Raw genomic sequence first — 15,468 nt, 5'->3', positions numbered from 1 at the left:
TGCTGAACCTTTATAATGCTCTGGTTAGGCCCCGTCTAGAATATTGTGTCCAATTCTGGTCACTATACTTTAGGAAGGATGTAAGTGTCCTTAAGAGGATGCAGAGGAGATATACCAGAATTGTTGCAGGGACAACCTCTACAAGGTTAGTTTGAAAAAGCTGGGGTTGTTCTCCTTTGGAGCAAAGGAGATTGAGGGGAGATTTGATAGAGCTGTACAAGATTATGGAATATGACAGGTTTCGATAAAGTAGACAAAAGCTGTTCCCATTAGAGGACACAGATTTCAGGTTTTGGGCAAGAGATACAGAGTGGATGTGATGAAGAACTTTTTTTATGTAGCGTTTGGTAATGGCCTGGAACTTGCAGTCTACAAGGGTGGTGGAAGCAGAGACAATTGATGATTTCAAAAGGAAATTGGATGGGCACTTGAGAGAAATAAACTTTCAGGGCTATGGGGATAGAACAGGGGAATTGCTCTACAGAGAGCCAGTATGGACATGATGGACTGAATGGCCTCCTCCTGTGCTGTAATTATTCTCACTCATGCAATCTATTCACTTAGGGGCTGATTCAAGGATTCTTATTCCAAGTGAACAGCTGCTCATTTTTTAATGCCCCTCCCAGACTCATCAGCTGAAAACCAGAGGCCCCTTACAAACCTCTCAGCTATCTGCTTTCTTGCACCAATTCTTTCCCATAAAAATCATGGCTGAAACCATTCCTCCATCATAGTTACATATTTCCAAGGATGATTTTCCAGTTTACACTACTGCTTATTATGTGTTCCTATGAAACAATTCAATGTTTTCAGTTCTGGCAATTGAACTAAGATCATTATGTCTGTCTGCTGGAACAATATATTCCAGAAGGCAGCAGAACTTGAGACAGTTTTCGTAATCTGAAATTCTGGGACAAGACTTGGGAGATTTGAAGACTTTTGTTGAAGTTCAAAAACAGTGCAAATCCACTCAAACAGAAGAAAAGTTACAATAAGCCACTCCAAGACAGCTTGGACCTACTCATCCTTAGGTGTTACTGATACCAAATAACAGTGAAAAACAGCATGCTTAAGAATCAGAACCTCTTCTATAGGAGCAGGTAGTATTGCTTGGCTACCATTATTTTCTACCAATTTGCTTGTTGAAGAAATTGCAGTGAAACCGTGGCCAAGAGTTTCCACTTGGGGCGCATTATTTGCAAACTTTGAGCAGTAGCATTGTGATTATTATAATGGACTATTCATTCTGAGGCTTGGACTAATGATCAGAGACATGAGTTCAAATCCCACTCATTTAATTAAATAAGTCTGGAATAAAAAGCTAGTATCAGTAATGGTGACCATGTAACTACCGTGGTGTTTGTCAGGAAAACACATCTGGTTCACTTGACCTTTAGAGAAGGAAATCTGCCGCCCTTGCTCAGTATTTCTTCTAAGCTGCGTAGCAACTTGAGCTCGGTCTGAATAGAGATTTTCAAGTAAAGCCCCTATAAATCACCATGCATGTGCAGCTATGCATATTAAAAAATCACCCATGCACTCCATAAAACAATTAGAGGGAGCATTGATCTGCCCTATATTTGACACCTGACCCACAGCAATGTCATTGACTGCAATGCCTTCTGAAATGGTGAAGCAAACCACTCCATTGTTAAGAAGGTGGCCCACCATGTTCTTGAGGGTATTTAGGGATGGGCAATAAATGCTGGCCTTGCCAGCAACATCTATATGTCATGAATAATTTTTTTAAAATTGCGTTCGATTTCGTATTTTACTCAAGTTTCTGATCAGACAGAATTATATATTGACAAACAGAAATTCTTCCATGAGCCAGTACAGTCAAGCAGCATTTTAGAGCCTAATTTTTTAAAAATTGCATTAAAAATATTCTTCATTATACTTAAGATTGGTGCCGTTTTAGTAATGCTGTTGAAAATGGGTTTATCACAAAGAATAAGCATTTTTCGTAAGTGTCTAGTCCACCACCTTCCGAGTAACATGATTTTGAATAATTCAAAATGAATTTAAAAAACTATACAGAACCATTTACTAATTTCTATGGTGTAGTGTCAGTTTTAGTAAATTAAAGTTTTAAAATGTACCTACTACCTTGCACCCAAATAAAAGCTTCAATTTGGAGTCTCCTTGAAGGCCCACAAATGGGCCCACTTTGCAGTAACTTGCCATGGTGATCAATTTAATGTGGGAGCATGGACAGTTTTGTCTGTGTTGACCAGCTTCCAGTGCAATGCTTTTTTAAACCACCGCAAAAAATGACAGAAATTCAAATTTGTGCTGGGCACGTTTTACACTTGGAATTTGTTAATTGTTCGCACTAGTTTGGTTAATTTTGGGTGAACTAAACTGATTAAAATCAGCACAATCTGACAAACTCCAGGTCCATACCATTACCTGATTACAAGTAAAGAGTCAGGTTCAGTTGGGTCTCTTGCTTTTCTTTTGTAACATTGAAAATTCCTGGCAGCGATGGAGAGGATGCTTCCCTGCTCCACACCCACACGCAACTACCCTCTTGCCAATGTCAGAAGGAAGCAGGTTGCTGGAATGGCATTACTTCCTACAATCTTGCCATGTCCACTGCTTATGCATTTTATGCCTGCATGATTAAGGTCTACTTATATTCCCAGGATGTCATCTGGGAGGCAGGACTTACAATGTTGCTGTTAGGAACTGTGAAATTATGCATTTTTTTTTAAGTTACCATCTTTGTCTGCTAACCCTTTTTTTAATAGTGTGGCAGGTGCTTATCTGAAATCCCAGGTTTCATACAGGGTGGACACCCATCAAGACCAAGTGCGATAAATAGTGCAATTACTGCCCCTTAATCCAGATGACTGATCCGCTGGATTTGGGACAGAATTCCCATTTCCACACAAACCTCGCAGGAATTTCAGCCCCTTTGATTTGGTTTCCCATTAGGAAAGTTTGGTGGAACTGAATTTGAGGACATAAAACTTCAAAAAGGAATTGATAGGTTTTGAGGGTAATTTAGTTGAGTAAAGAAGGTGTAATGGACTTATAGGAATAGAAAACCATTGTCACAGGCCTTGCCTTTGTCCTTAAAAGTTGAATTTACAATATTTACCAGATACGCCCAATATAAACCAACTGTTTTTTCACTTCTTACTTTTCCTTTAATGCTTCATGTTTATTAGCATTATGGTGTCTCAGGCTTTTGAAAAAAATCATTAGCTTTTTGCCTCAAGTATTAAGCTGGCTTCTGTGGTTAATTAAGCAATGACTGCTTTATATATTCAAAACCTGAAACTTAATAAATGTCTGCACAAATCAATTTATTTTTGTTATTTTTTTATCTATTTTCTATTGTAATAACTGGGACTGTAATTGACATGAAGAGTGAAGATAGCTTGGCAAACTGGGAGAAAGCAGGAGAGCTGAAGTCATCAAGTAGTTGTGCGGTACAAGGCTGTGAGCTAAGTTACTGTGCGTTATTGAAGTGATTCCTATTTAAAATTCTCTATAGTTCTAACATTCACATGCGTAATAGATTAATAAGCCACAAACACTCCATTTATTCATGCGTTTATACTGTGTCTAGAGGATAGACTTTGACAGTTTTCTATTACATAGAGAAAAAACTGTTTCAAGATGACCTTACTATATTTACTGAACTTTTAGATATTGACTTTTTAAAAACTAATCTATTACACACGTGAATGTTAGAACTATAGAGAATTTTAAATAGGAATCACTTCAATAATGCAGTGACTTAGCTTATAGCCTTGTACTACACAACTACTTGATGACTTCAACTCTCCTGCTTTCTCCCAGTTTGTCAAGCTATCTTCATTCTTCATGTCAATTACAATGCCAACCTTGATCCTGAATAATGACAGGGCCTCACGATCTTGTGAGGTCTTGATTAGTCCAGACCATGTCTGATCACTTCATCTCCCTGTTAGTCTCCAACCTTGTTCCCATTGACCTTGAACTCTGGAAAATTCCTCTCAGCTTTCTCATCAGCACTTAGTCTCAATTCTAACTCCTCTTCCTCTAGCCCTCCACCTGGTGGAACAACTCCATTGTGACCACCTTTGGCAACCTCATCCCCACCAATCCTTCAGATTGCTCAAGAGCTTTCCCCCTGCCTTCTTAAATTTAACATCAAAAATTGCATTAGCTGGCATAATTGACCACCTTTACACAATAGTTTGACCATCTCAAACAATTTTCCTTGTCCTCTTCTGAGCCAAACCCTCTTACTATTCCAGAAACATCTACACCCTTGCAATTATCGTACTTTTTAATGTCTCAAGGCATTTCAGTTGGAGGAAACTGAAAATGCAGATGATTTAGTTTTTTGAAGACAAGTGGCATGACAAAGAAGTTTAGGAAGCGCCAGGGTATAGAGGCAAGATGACTGAAGACTTTGCCACTATTGGTATTATTTTAAAGGGGCGCAATTATATCATAGATCAAAGTTAGAGTGATAAGTGCAGGCAAGTATAAAGAACTGGAGGAGGTTGCAGAGGTAGCATAAAGCAAGACTGGAGAGACTGAAGACAGTGGTTTTAAAACCACTGTGCCGAGGGCTGCTTAGGTTGTGATAAGAGAACAGATTTTGTGCAGAATCGAATATGAGCATTGGCATTGAAAGTGCATGCAAAATGGCACTCGGGTGATTACAGAAGAAAGTCTATCTCACTTGAAACCTTAGCCCTTATCTCCAACAAGTATTACAGTCTGGCTTTCAACCTGTTTATAGTATTGAGACAGCACAAGTTTATATCTTATTCCCTGCTTGTACTCCACTGTTAGCAGCCCTTCTTAAAGCCTGTTCTTTTGCGTTCCCTATTTCTAAAAGCCCTGTTTACTTTTCCTTCTTTCCATCTATCTGTTTTATTCCCCTTTTTTCCCTCCTGCTTTAGGTACGCCTCCTCCCATCCATACCTTTTAAATTATTCTCTACTTAAGCAGCACATTATCAATGTTACTAAGACATGGCAGGGTCGATTTTTTTAAATTGGCATTGCTGGGATAAACCCTGTACAACTGCAATACATATTGAGCGCAAGTGGTCCTTGTATGATTTTTCCATTAAATTAATGGATGGGTGTGAATGTGTTGACCTTCATATCCATACTCCCTCAATTTGCTCCTGTGGAATGAAGCTTTGTACTTGGAATACTAATTTGTAAAAATCCACCTCTCTATCATTGCATATTGTTTACTAAGTTAGATTAAGGTCTGTGTACCAACCTGTTTTTCACTTGTCATGTAAAAATACTAAGTTTTTGTTAGCATAATTAAACTTACCAAATATTGACATTGTTTTGCTTTTTTAAAAAAAATACAGGGTTCTCAGCAGCAGTAACCAGAAGATTTTGAAACCCACTTTATCCTCGACTTTCACCATTTGGAATGAATTTTAGAAAACTGGATGCAAGTGAGCAAAAGACTCAGTGTATCTATCTTTCGATTTTAATTTGAAATTTCTTTTGTGTGATAAATCTATATTTAGACAATTGTAATAAAATAAGTATAGTTTGCTTTTTATATAAATGGCTGATATTGAGTGTTGTAAATCAAAGCATTTAATCTTTCTGACTTTCCTAAAACTATTGCGTATTGTAAATGGCCATAATACTTGTTCTTCCAAAGTTCAGTCAAAGGTTATTTCAGGTAAATATAGCTTTTAGGCTTGAAAACTTTGTACTAAAAATCCTGTGGTGCTAAGGTAAGGGAGGAAAAAGTAGGTATATAAAGATGTCTATTTTTAAGATTGTAAATGGGTAAAGTTTAAAATTCTGTATAACTGCTGTTGTATCATGATTTGTATCACTCACTATATTGCACAATTTTAATTCAATTAACTTTATTTGCAAACGGTGGGGGAATTAGTATATGTAGCAGGGATACTCCCAAATTTACTTTGTGGTGTTTTAGCCAACTAAAGTTGCCATAAAACTCGAGGCTTGTATTCAGAAATTGGGGCACAACAAGCACTTGGGCCACAATTGTGCTAAAAACTATTGCACTTTAATGTTTCTTGCAACATTATGAAAAGTGAGCACATGAAAATGACTCATGCAATGTGACATTCTCATGGAATGGCATTTATGCCACGCAGTGTTGATATTACAGTCACAGATCAACATTTATGCAACTGCTTTAACTCAAGTAAATTTATGTCTTTATACAGGCTGTCCCACAGGAACTCTTGCACAAAAATACAAACTATTTTTATTGTATTCAAGTTAAAATAAATTTGTAAAGTGTTAAATGTCTGGGGTTTTTTCTTTGAGCTGTTCAAACTGTCGTTCATAGCTTCTTTACAACAGAAATCATGATCTTTGATTATGCATTGATTTTTCTCTTGATGGTTCTTTTTATCAGAGGGTAAACCTCTGTAATGTTGATTATGTACATTAAAAATGTTTGCAAAATGCTCAAAAAATGTGGCTAAATGTTGAAAATAGGATTTGCTGTAGATAATCCAATCAGCTTGAATTGGGTAATTGTACAGGCACAAAATACTTTGAAGGTAATCTATGCTGATCCATTGTAATTATAGACTCATTAATAGAATATGTAGATAGTGTGTCGAGATCTTGTGCATGATTTGAAATAAAAAAAATGATAGTTAATCTGCACAGGAGATCAGTTCGGCACAATTTAGGTATCTTGTTATAGAAAGGATCATGAAGGTATCGACAGAACAATACCATTGGAGGTGATGGTATAGTGGAGAAGTTTCTGATGAAGAGTCATTCGGACTCGAAACGTTGACTGTGTTCCTCTCCGCAGATGCTGTCAGACTTGCTGAGTTTTTCCAGGTATTTTTGTTTTAGCTTAAAAACTAGGCTGTGTTCACTGGACTGGTGAAGTTTGAAAGGGTTCTAATAAGCGTGTGAAATTTTGGAAGGTTTAGGGTAACTAGCATAAGGTTCAATGAATCAGTAACAATGGACGTAAAATTTAGGATTATTACTAGAAGTGCAGTTCAATGGAATTTTTCATGCAAATGCATCAATGAGTGGCTCTTACAAGGAAAAGTAAACATGCTGAAGAAAAGATCATTTAATTAGCCTACTACTAGCTTTTGATGGTATGAAGACACTTACTGGTTAAATTCCAATGATACCCTGCACATGCTTAAATTCTCCAGCATTCCATAAGGTAGGGTGTGGTGTGAACCGAGGGATGAAATGCACAGGATCTCGGGCAACAATAGGCTGATTTTATATTAGTTCATTTATTGCTGATGTTTAAAAGCACCTAATATCTAAAACAGGCATTTCTGCTCAGCACTAAGTGATTCAAAAATTCCTGTATTTATTGGTGTGGTTTAAGATGTGCAATATTGTTGAAACTTAGGAGAGTATGTAAAAATCTGACAGTAAAACTCTTAATGTGTATACAAAAAATACAATGTTGTAAATTGCATCTCTTGTCTATATTATAATGGTTTTAAAACAATCTTAATTTACATTGTCGAATGAGCCTCATCAGCTACTGCCACCTTGACACAGGAGCTTGCTAATCAAGTGTAAGCTTAAGTAATTAAATATTTTGCCAATGCAAATATCAAATCAGTGAATATTTCTGCAGACCAAAGACAGTTTAAACCTGTTTTGCCAATTTTCCTGATACCTTCACCAGTCCCGGTCAACATGACTAATGGTGATGAAACTAAAAATAGATGACTGCTCAACACAAAACCATGTTAATTAATGAAATGCTTTATCTATTATTTTCTTTTACCAAACAGTGCTGATATCATAGGGAAAGACAGTCAAGACAGTAAGAAAAGTTACTCATCAATTTAAGGGAGCTGATTTGGTGTACGTAATTCAGATTTCAAGAACACCTAAATGGCCTGTATTGATACCCAATGGATGAAGTGTTAAATTGAGGCTTTATCAACTCAGATGTGAATGGAAAAGATTCCAAGCATTACTCAAGGTAGAGCAGAGGTTTCTGCAGTGTCTTGCACAACACATTCCTCACCTAATACCACCGACACAATTTATTTTTATTGCTATTCATGGGACCTTGTGCACAAATTGGAATTGGCTAATGAAGTCACAGTTCTTTTTAACTTAGATTTTTAAACACTTAAAAATTACCAAAATTCAATTCAACCTATTCACAAAGCTTTAACTTTACTTTAATAGTTATCCAAACAACGCTGACAGGAAGTCCCGAGTACTGAAACATTGTTTGGTTCAGAAAAGCTTTCATTGTACATTGGCCATGGCTTTTTGGAGCAGTTGCACCATTATTGGATATACTGGAGCAAATTCTTTTCCTTCTCTTGCTCGTACTGATTGAACATAAGCTTCAAGAGCACCCCTAAAAAAAAAAAGAACTTTGTAATTGCATTTTAGGATTCATTCTCAATAAATATAACATGCAAACCTCAATCACAACATACTAAAAATGTGTAACTCAGCCACACAGACCATGGCTAGGATTTTCTGTCCCTTTCACGGGCAAGGTGGCGCCACAGCCAGAAGTCCATTGACTTGCGGCGGGCAGGTGTGAAAAATCCCGTCACATGTTTGATTGCCAATCTGCGTGAGATTTGTGATCTTAAGAGCGGCAAACTTGGTTGTGATATGATGTGAAAAGGCAAACAAGATTTTCATACTTTCCTTGTCACGAATAAGATATAACAGGCATGATTTTGACAATGTAGTATCCTTAAAATTATGGTACGGGATGGTAGCATAACAATTGACAACACTGATGAATGAAAGCAAATTAAAGAGTTCAAATATGAGGGAGTGGGCAGGAAGTCCATCTGTTACATATTATGAAGTTAGACATAAGGGAAATTGAACAACATTTTCATCTAAAGGGTGATAAGAGTTGCACATGGAGTTAAGGCGGCACTGAAAGAAATTGTTTCTTAAATCCCTTTAAATGATTTCATATTTTGTTAAAGAAAACATTGAGGGATATTGTGAAAAGATAGTTAAATAGGGCTGAATTTGAAAAAAGGTCTAGTGAAGGACAATGGCTTTTACCTGTTCCCAACAAAAAATCAGTAAGTAAATCTGCAGTCCTGAAAATTGTATTGCAGTTGTGGGGTTATGTTACACCCTCTAATTTTTCCTTCTATCTTGCAGTGTATGTCCTACTGCAACCACAAGGCAAGTGTTTCCAGACTCTAAATGTTGATTTTGAACCAGGTGCTAAGAGGAGTGCAAGAATAGCATGACAATGATCATCACTTCAATTTTCCAGCCTTCAAGTGGAAAATGCCTGACTTCCACCAAGAAACTCATCACAAGGCAGATAAGGTTGCAAGGGCAAAAATGTTTTCCCACCACACATTCAGACACCACAAGTTATGTTCCAACACATGTTAACATGATCATAAGATGAAAACTCCAACTTGTGTAATTCGATGCGCTTCTGAGCAAAACTAACCTTGAGTGGTAAAAAGCTGGCATATCAATTCTTTCAGTATAATTAAGCTATCTATATAATGTAAGTGACTGATTTATTAAGAACATAAGAAATAGGAGCAGGAGTAGACTATTTGGCCCCTCGAACCTGCTCTGCCATTCAATAAGATCATGGCTAATGATCTTGTGTTTCAATTTCCACATTCCCATATAACCCCGATAACCTTTGATTCCCTTGCCTAACAAAAATCTATCTGTCAGTGCCTTAAAAATATTCAATGACCCCACCTCCACCACCTTCTGCAGCAGAGTATCCCAAAGTCATACAACCCTAATTTTAAAACAGTGGCCTCTAGTTCTGGACTCACCAATAAGGGGAAATATCCTTTCGACATCCACCTTGTCAAGGCCATTCAGGATCTTGTTTGCTTCAATCAAATGACCCCTCACTCTCCTAAACCCCAGCGGAAACAAGCCCAGTCTGTCCAACTTTTCCTCAAGATATCCCACTCATTCCAGGCATCAATCTAGTAAACCTCCTTTGAACCACCTCCAATGCATTTACATCCTTCCTTAAATAAGGAGACCAAAACTGCATACAGTATTTAAGGTGCGGTCTCACCAATGCCCTGTATAACCGAAGCATAACACCCTTACTTTTATGTAACAAAGGATAGCATTCCATTAGCCTTCCTTTGCAGTATGGTGACATTCAGATATACTCAAAACAGTAATTCCAGAAAATAGGTATTATTACCTTATGAGAATTAGTCGATCCTTTTCTGATGGATGATCATCAATCCACTGAGAATACCGAGCTACAGACCACTCTGCCCTCTGTAATTAATTTCACACAGCTGTTACATAACTATAAGACTGGAATATTCAAATAAATACCCAATGAAGTTTCAGCAAAGCAATATATTCTTCCAAAATACCTGTAATAAATTTGTTTTTAATATTTCGTATAAATAGAGGTAAAAATATGTTCACTCAATTCTGGACTCCTGATTAGCCTTAATCTTTTGAAGCTATTTCCTAGATCAGTTGAAACTGATACATGCACTCAGGCCTAACCCTCCCATAATTTAGTCGATTAATTGGACGAGTTTTTCAACAGTGAGAAAATGTTCTGCTTCAGTTTCTAAAGTAGTCATCAACATTCAATCAGTTCATTTATTCAAAAATGGAGTAAAATGATAAATAGAAATGTTTAGAATAAGATCATTACACAACCTTTCCACAGAGTTTACCATTAAATACTCTGCAATGATAGATTATCTACTATGCAAGGTCTATTCTTTCAAGTATATGATCCTTCGATATAACCACAGGAGTTAAACTGAGCTTGATTTATTCTTGGGGAAATATAGTTTAGCATACTGTATTGGTAATATATGGTATTGAAGGCAGGCAGTGCCACTTAAAGCCCTGGGATCTGTGCCATATTGGCAGATTATTTTGAGGTGAAGCTAAACTGAAATTGAAATACCAAGTCAAAAATCAGGGTCTCTTCATGACTTGAGTGGACGTTTATTTTGGGACTGTGGTGTCAAAAATACACCTTATAGAAAAAAATCTACAAGGTAGGAGATCTACCATCATCATTACATATCTATAATTTCATACGACTTTAGTGATGATAACATGGTTTTCCAAAAATCGAATTGGGAACAACTCTGGTGATATGAAAGCATATTTAATGAAGAATAAAGCATTTTATGCTATGAATTTACAGCAAAATAAAAACAGCTTCAACAGAAAATGAAAAGACAATCTGAATTAGAATTTAAATACATCAACAGGAGCTTCACTATTGCTACAGTTTAGTGCGGTGATTAAGTTGGTTACCCAGAAAGAATAAAACAAAGCAATCAATTAGTTTTTAACCAGTTAGTTCCTCGAATACCTGGTGTGGCGGCTTTAGGTCAGATGGTGCTCTGGTGAACAGGAAATGAAGAATGGTGCTGTATGGAACAATATCCCCGACAGCTGGGCTAGTAGCAATATGCTCACTTGTCTGGAAGAGTAATGGTCTGTGAAGTACAAAACAGACTTAAGCAAAATGTGTAAAAAAAATTGCTCTGATGAGTTAGTAGAGGATTATTAAATTACTAGCAGAATTCCCATGATGTTGCTTACAGATAGTGTGACCTGAGCAATGCTTTCTGATATTTGTGTTCCTGTGTCATTCTTCATATGACAGTAGTTTACTCATTGCTATAACACAGTAAATTTATTGAAGCAGTATGTTCATGTCTGGCACAAGGTGCAAGTATTAAATACATTTCTTATACTGAAAGAAACAGGTCACAGATGGGATAGTATTTAAACTATCAGGTCTAAAAATCATATTTAAGATGTAAGTAACTTTTTTCCTATAAGCTAGTATTCACATTATACAGTGTTTTATTGGACATCCCACTATCATATGAGTTAATTTCTCAAATTGCGACCACTTTATTTGTTTATTCTTTCCTGGATCCTGAAAACTATTTTCTCAGTTAAATGCATGATTATAAATCATGAGCTGTCAGCTGTGGCTCAGTGATAGCACTTTCATCTGAGTTCAAAGATTGTGGGTACAAGTCACACTCCAGGTCAAAGCACATAAGTCAGGTTGAAACTTCAGTGCAGTGCTGAAAGAATACTGTACTGGATTGCTCTACAGAGAGCCAGCATGGATTTGATGGGCTGAATATCTTTCTGGTCTCTCACTGCTGTGGGACCAATTTCACTGCACATTTGCCTTAGAGGCACAGAAGAAAGATATTCAGCCCATCAAATCCATGCTGGCTCGCTGTAGAGCAATCCAGTCAATACCATTCCCCCTGTTCTATCGCCGTAGCCCTCCAAATTTATTTTCCTCAAGCACCTATCCAATTTCCTTCTGAAATCATCAATCGCTTCTGCTTATGCAACCCTTGTAAGCAGCAAGTTCCAGGTCGTTACCACTCCCTATGTAAAAAAAGTTCTACCTCATATCCCCTCTTTAGCTCTTGCCCAAAACCTTAAATCTGTCCTTGCACCACCAGCTAATAGGATCAGCTTTTCTTTTTCTACCTTATTTAAACCTGTCATAATTTTTTACATCTCTATCAGACCGTCCCTCAACTTCCTTTGCTCCAAGAACAAACTCAGCTTTTCCAACCTAACTTGTAGCTAAAATTGCACATACCTAGAACCATTCTAGTAAATCTTCTCTGGAATTGAAGGACTTTATCTCCTTCCTAAAGTTTGGTCACCAGTACTGGATGCAATACTCTAGTTGTGCCCTAAACCAGAGCTTTATGTAGGTTCAGCATAAATTGTATTGAATACAAAACAGACAACTTATGAAGCCCAAGATCACATCTTTTGCTAACTACCTCCTTCAATATGCCCTGTCACTTTCAAAGATATTTGAACCACCATGTCCCTTTGTCCTTACACACTCTTTAGAACAGTACTGTTAAATATATATTGCCTTTCCTATCCCTATAATTTTCAGTATTAAATTCTATCTGTCACTTGTCTGGCTATATATATATTCTGTTGCAATCAATTGGTATCATCCTCACTGTCACACCTCCAAGTTTGGTATCATTGGCAAATTTTGAAATTTTACTCTGCTTTCCACAGGTAAGTAATTTTTATATATATATATATATAAAAAAATTGCTTTCCACAGGTAAGTAATTTTTTTATATATATATATATATATCTATCTATCATAAAAAGCAGTGATCCTAGCACTGAACCTTGGGGAACACCATTTTCTGTCCTTAAGCCAATTCTTTATTCAAGTTGACACTGCCTCTCCTATGTCAGTTTTGTTAACCAGCCTTTTATGCGGTACTTTGTCTAACACTTGTTAAAATCCAAAGCTTTTAAAAATGATAATCTAGGACAAAATTAACAGTCACTTGGACAAATTTGGATTCAGGAAATCCAGCACAGATTCATGGGCAAATGAGTTTTTTGATAAAGTAACAGGGTTGATGAGGATGATGTGGTATACATGAACTTCCAAAAGGTGTCTGATAAGGTGCTACATAACAGGCTTGTCAACAAAGTTGAAGCCCATGGGATAAAAGGGACAATGGCAGCATGGATACAAAGTTGGCTGAGTGACAGAAAACAGAAAAGTGATAAATGGTTGGTTGGACCGCTGCTGTTCTTGACCTATATTAAATGACCTAGACCTTGGTATCCAAGGCACATTTTCAAAATTTACAGGTGACACAAAACTTGGAAGCATTATCAACTGTGAAGAATGAGGCAAAACAATATAAAATAAAGGATACAATTCTAAATGGGGTGCAGGAGCAGTGGGAGTATATGGGCACAAATACTTGAAGGTGACAGGGCAGGTTGAGAAAGTGGTTAAGGATTAGGATACTGGCCTTTATAAATAGAGGGATAGAGTACAAAGCAAGGAGATTATGGAGAACCATTGGTTTGACCTCAGCTGGAGTAGTGTGTCCAATTCTTGGCACTACACTGTTGTGAAAGCCTTGGAGAGAGTGCAGAAAAGATTGATAAAAATGGTTCTGGGAATGAGCGACTTAAATTATAAGAATAGATTGACAAAGCTGGGGCTGTTCAGAGCAGAAAAGGTTGAGAGGAGATTTGGTACACATGTTCAAAATCACGAGGGGTCTGGACAAAGTGAGTAGGGCGAACCTTTTCCCATTGGTAGAAGGGTCAGGAACCAGATAACACTAAGGTGATTGACGAAAGAATAAGAGGTAATAAGGAAAAACTTTTTTTTTTTTAAAACAGTGGTTCTGATCTGGAATGCACTGCCCAAAAGTGTGATGGAGGCAGACTCAAGTGTGGACTTCAAAAGGGAATTGGATAATTATCTAAAGAGTAAAAAAAATGTAGGGCTACAGGGTTAAAAAATGGGAGTGGGATCAGCTGAGTAGCTCTTAGAGAACCACACAGACATACGGCTAAATGATCTCTTTTTATGCTATAACCATTCCATGATTCAAGAAATAATTGTCTCAACAATGTAAGCTCATGTATACAGATCAGATTCATGTTCTTAATATGAAGTACATAATTATCAAAAAAAAGCAAGTAAATATTTGTGATTATGACATTTTAGGGATAATATTCTAATAGCTATTCATGCCATCATTATGAAATGCGCTCGTTTTTCGCACAATATAATAAATTTGTAAAAGTTGCAGAAAAGCGTATTTATATGAAATATTCAATCCTAATTTATAATCTGAATAAAGAATGAAAGGCGAATAAAAAATGATTAATTTTTTTTTAAGTAGAAATAATATATATCCAAACATTCCCCTGAAACACATCTTGAGCAGAATTAGACTGACCTGAATGATCTCAGTAATCGGTAGGATTTTCCAAGATCTGACACTCTTCTACAAAGGGGTGCCACTGCTAATTCCATCTGCAATATTGCAAGATACAGTATAAGTTCTTACAAAACAAATGTTATTAAACTAAAACTTTTAACAAGATTTTTGTATTCCTTTGGAACATCATAATTCAGGGAATTTTTTTTCCCAAAAGACTGGATTGGATACAAGTTACCTTCAATCTTTGATAAGTTTAAGCAGAAAATTTAACTTTTGTACGACATACCCAGTACACAGGAACTTGATAAGACAATAAATAAGTTTATATGCATTAACTGACAAATATAGAAGAGTATAAGAAAATATTATGTCATTCTCTAATAATTAGAAAATAACAGGATTAAATGTCCATTTATAAAAAAAATGAAAACACAAGATGCTACTATCATACCAGCAAAAATAAAAATTTCTTGAGGATGAACATCACTGTACAACACATTATATACAAATCATTGGTAACAGAGAAAGGTAAATAAATTTTAAGGTTCTAAACCACATCTATCTTGTCACATTTCATATCTATCTAACCTTATGAAAACATAAGAAATAGGAGCAGCAATAGACAATGTGGCTCTTCAAGCCTGCTCCACAATTAAATACGATCAAGGTTGATCTTCTGTCTCAACTTCATTCCTACCCATTCCCCATCGTCCTTGCTGAGATCAAAAATTTGTCCACCTCAGCTTTAAATATAT

General features: G+C 36.6%; 2 protein-coding genes across 14 annotated transcripts in view; one reads left to right on the top strand and one right to left on the bottom strand.

The window, feature by feature from the left end:
• The window catches only part of hbp1 (HMG-box transcription factor 1), a 66,513-nt gene extending 60,248 nt beyond the window's left edge, over positions 1–6,265 (top strand). For all 10 annotated transcript variants that reach the window (XM_078553426.1, XM_078553423.1, XM_078553421.1 and 7 more), the window contains one exon: positions 5,339–6,265. In XM_078553426.1, coding sequence (XP_078409552.1) covers positions 5,339–5,356 — 18 coding nt within the window. In that variant the 3' untranslated portion in view covers positions 5,357–6,265. The remainder of the gene's footprint in view (positions 1–5,338) is intronic.
• The window catches only part of cog5 (component of oligomeric golgi complex 5), a 99,242-nt gene continuing 89,773 nt past the window's right edge, over positions 6,000–15,468 (bottom strand). For 2 of the 4 annotated variants that reach the window (XM_078553414.1, XM_078553413.1), the window contains exons 19-22: positions 14,729–14,805; positions 11,308–11,434; positions 10,156–10,235; positions 6,000–8,337 (exon numbers count right to left, since the gene is read on the bottom strand). In XM_078553414.1, the coding sequence (XP_078409540.1) occupies positions 8,223–8,337; positions 10,156–10,235; positions 11,308–11,434; positions 14,729–14,805 (399 nt within the window). In that variant the 3' untranslated portion in view covers positions 6,000–8,222. Of the gene's footprint in view, positions 8,338–10,151; positions 10,236–11,307; positions 11,435–14,728; positions 14,806–15,468 lie in introns of those variants that run through there. The other 2 variants (XM_078553416.1, XM_078553415.1) reach the window with 2 other exon arrangements.

The sequence above is a fragment of the Cetorhinus maximus genome, chromosome 12 (genome assembly GCF_964194155.1).
Source record: "Cetorhinus maximus chromosome 12, sCetMax3.hap1.1, whole genome shotgun sequence".
Classification (NCBI taxonomy): Eukaryota; Metazoa; Chordata; class Chondrichthyes; order Lamniformes; family Cetorhinidae; genus Cetorhinus; species Cetorhinus maximus.
The sequence above is the reverse complement of the archived record's forward strand: the minus strand, read 5'-3'. Positions and strand labels throughout refer to the sequence as shown.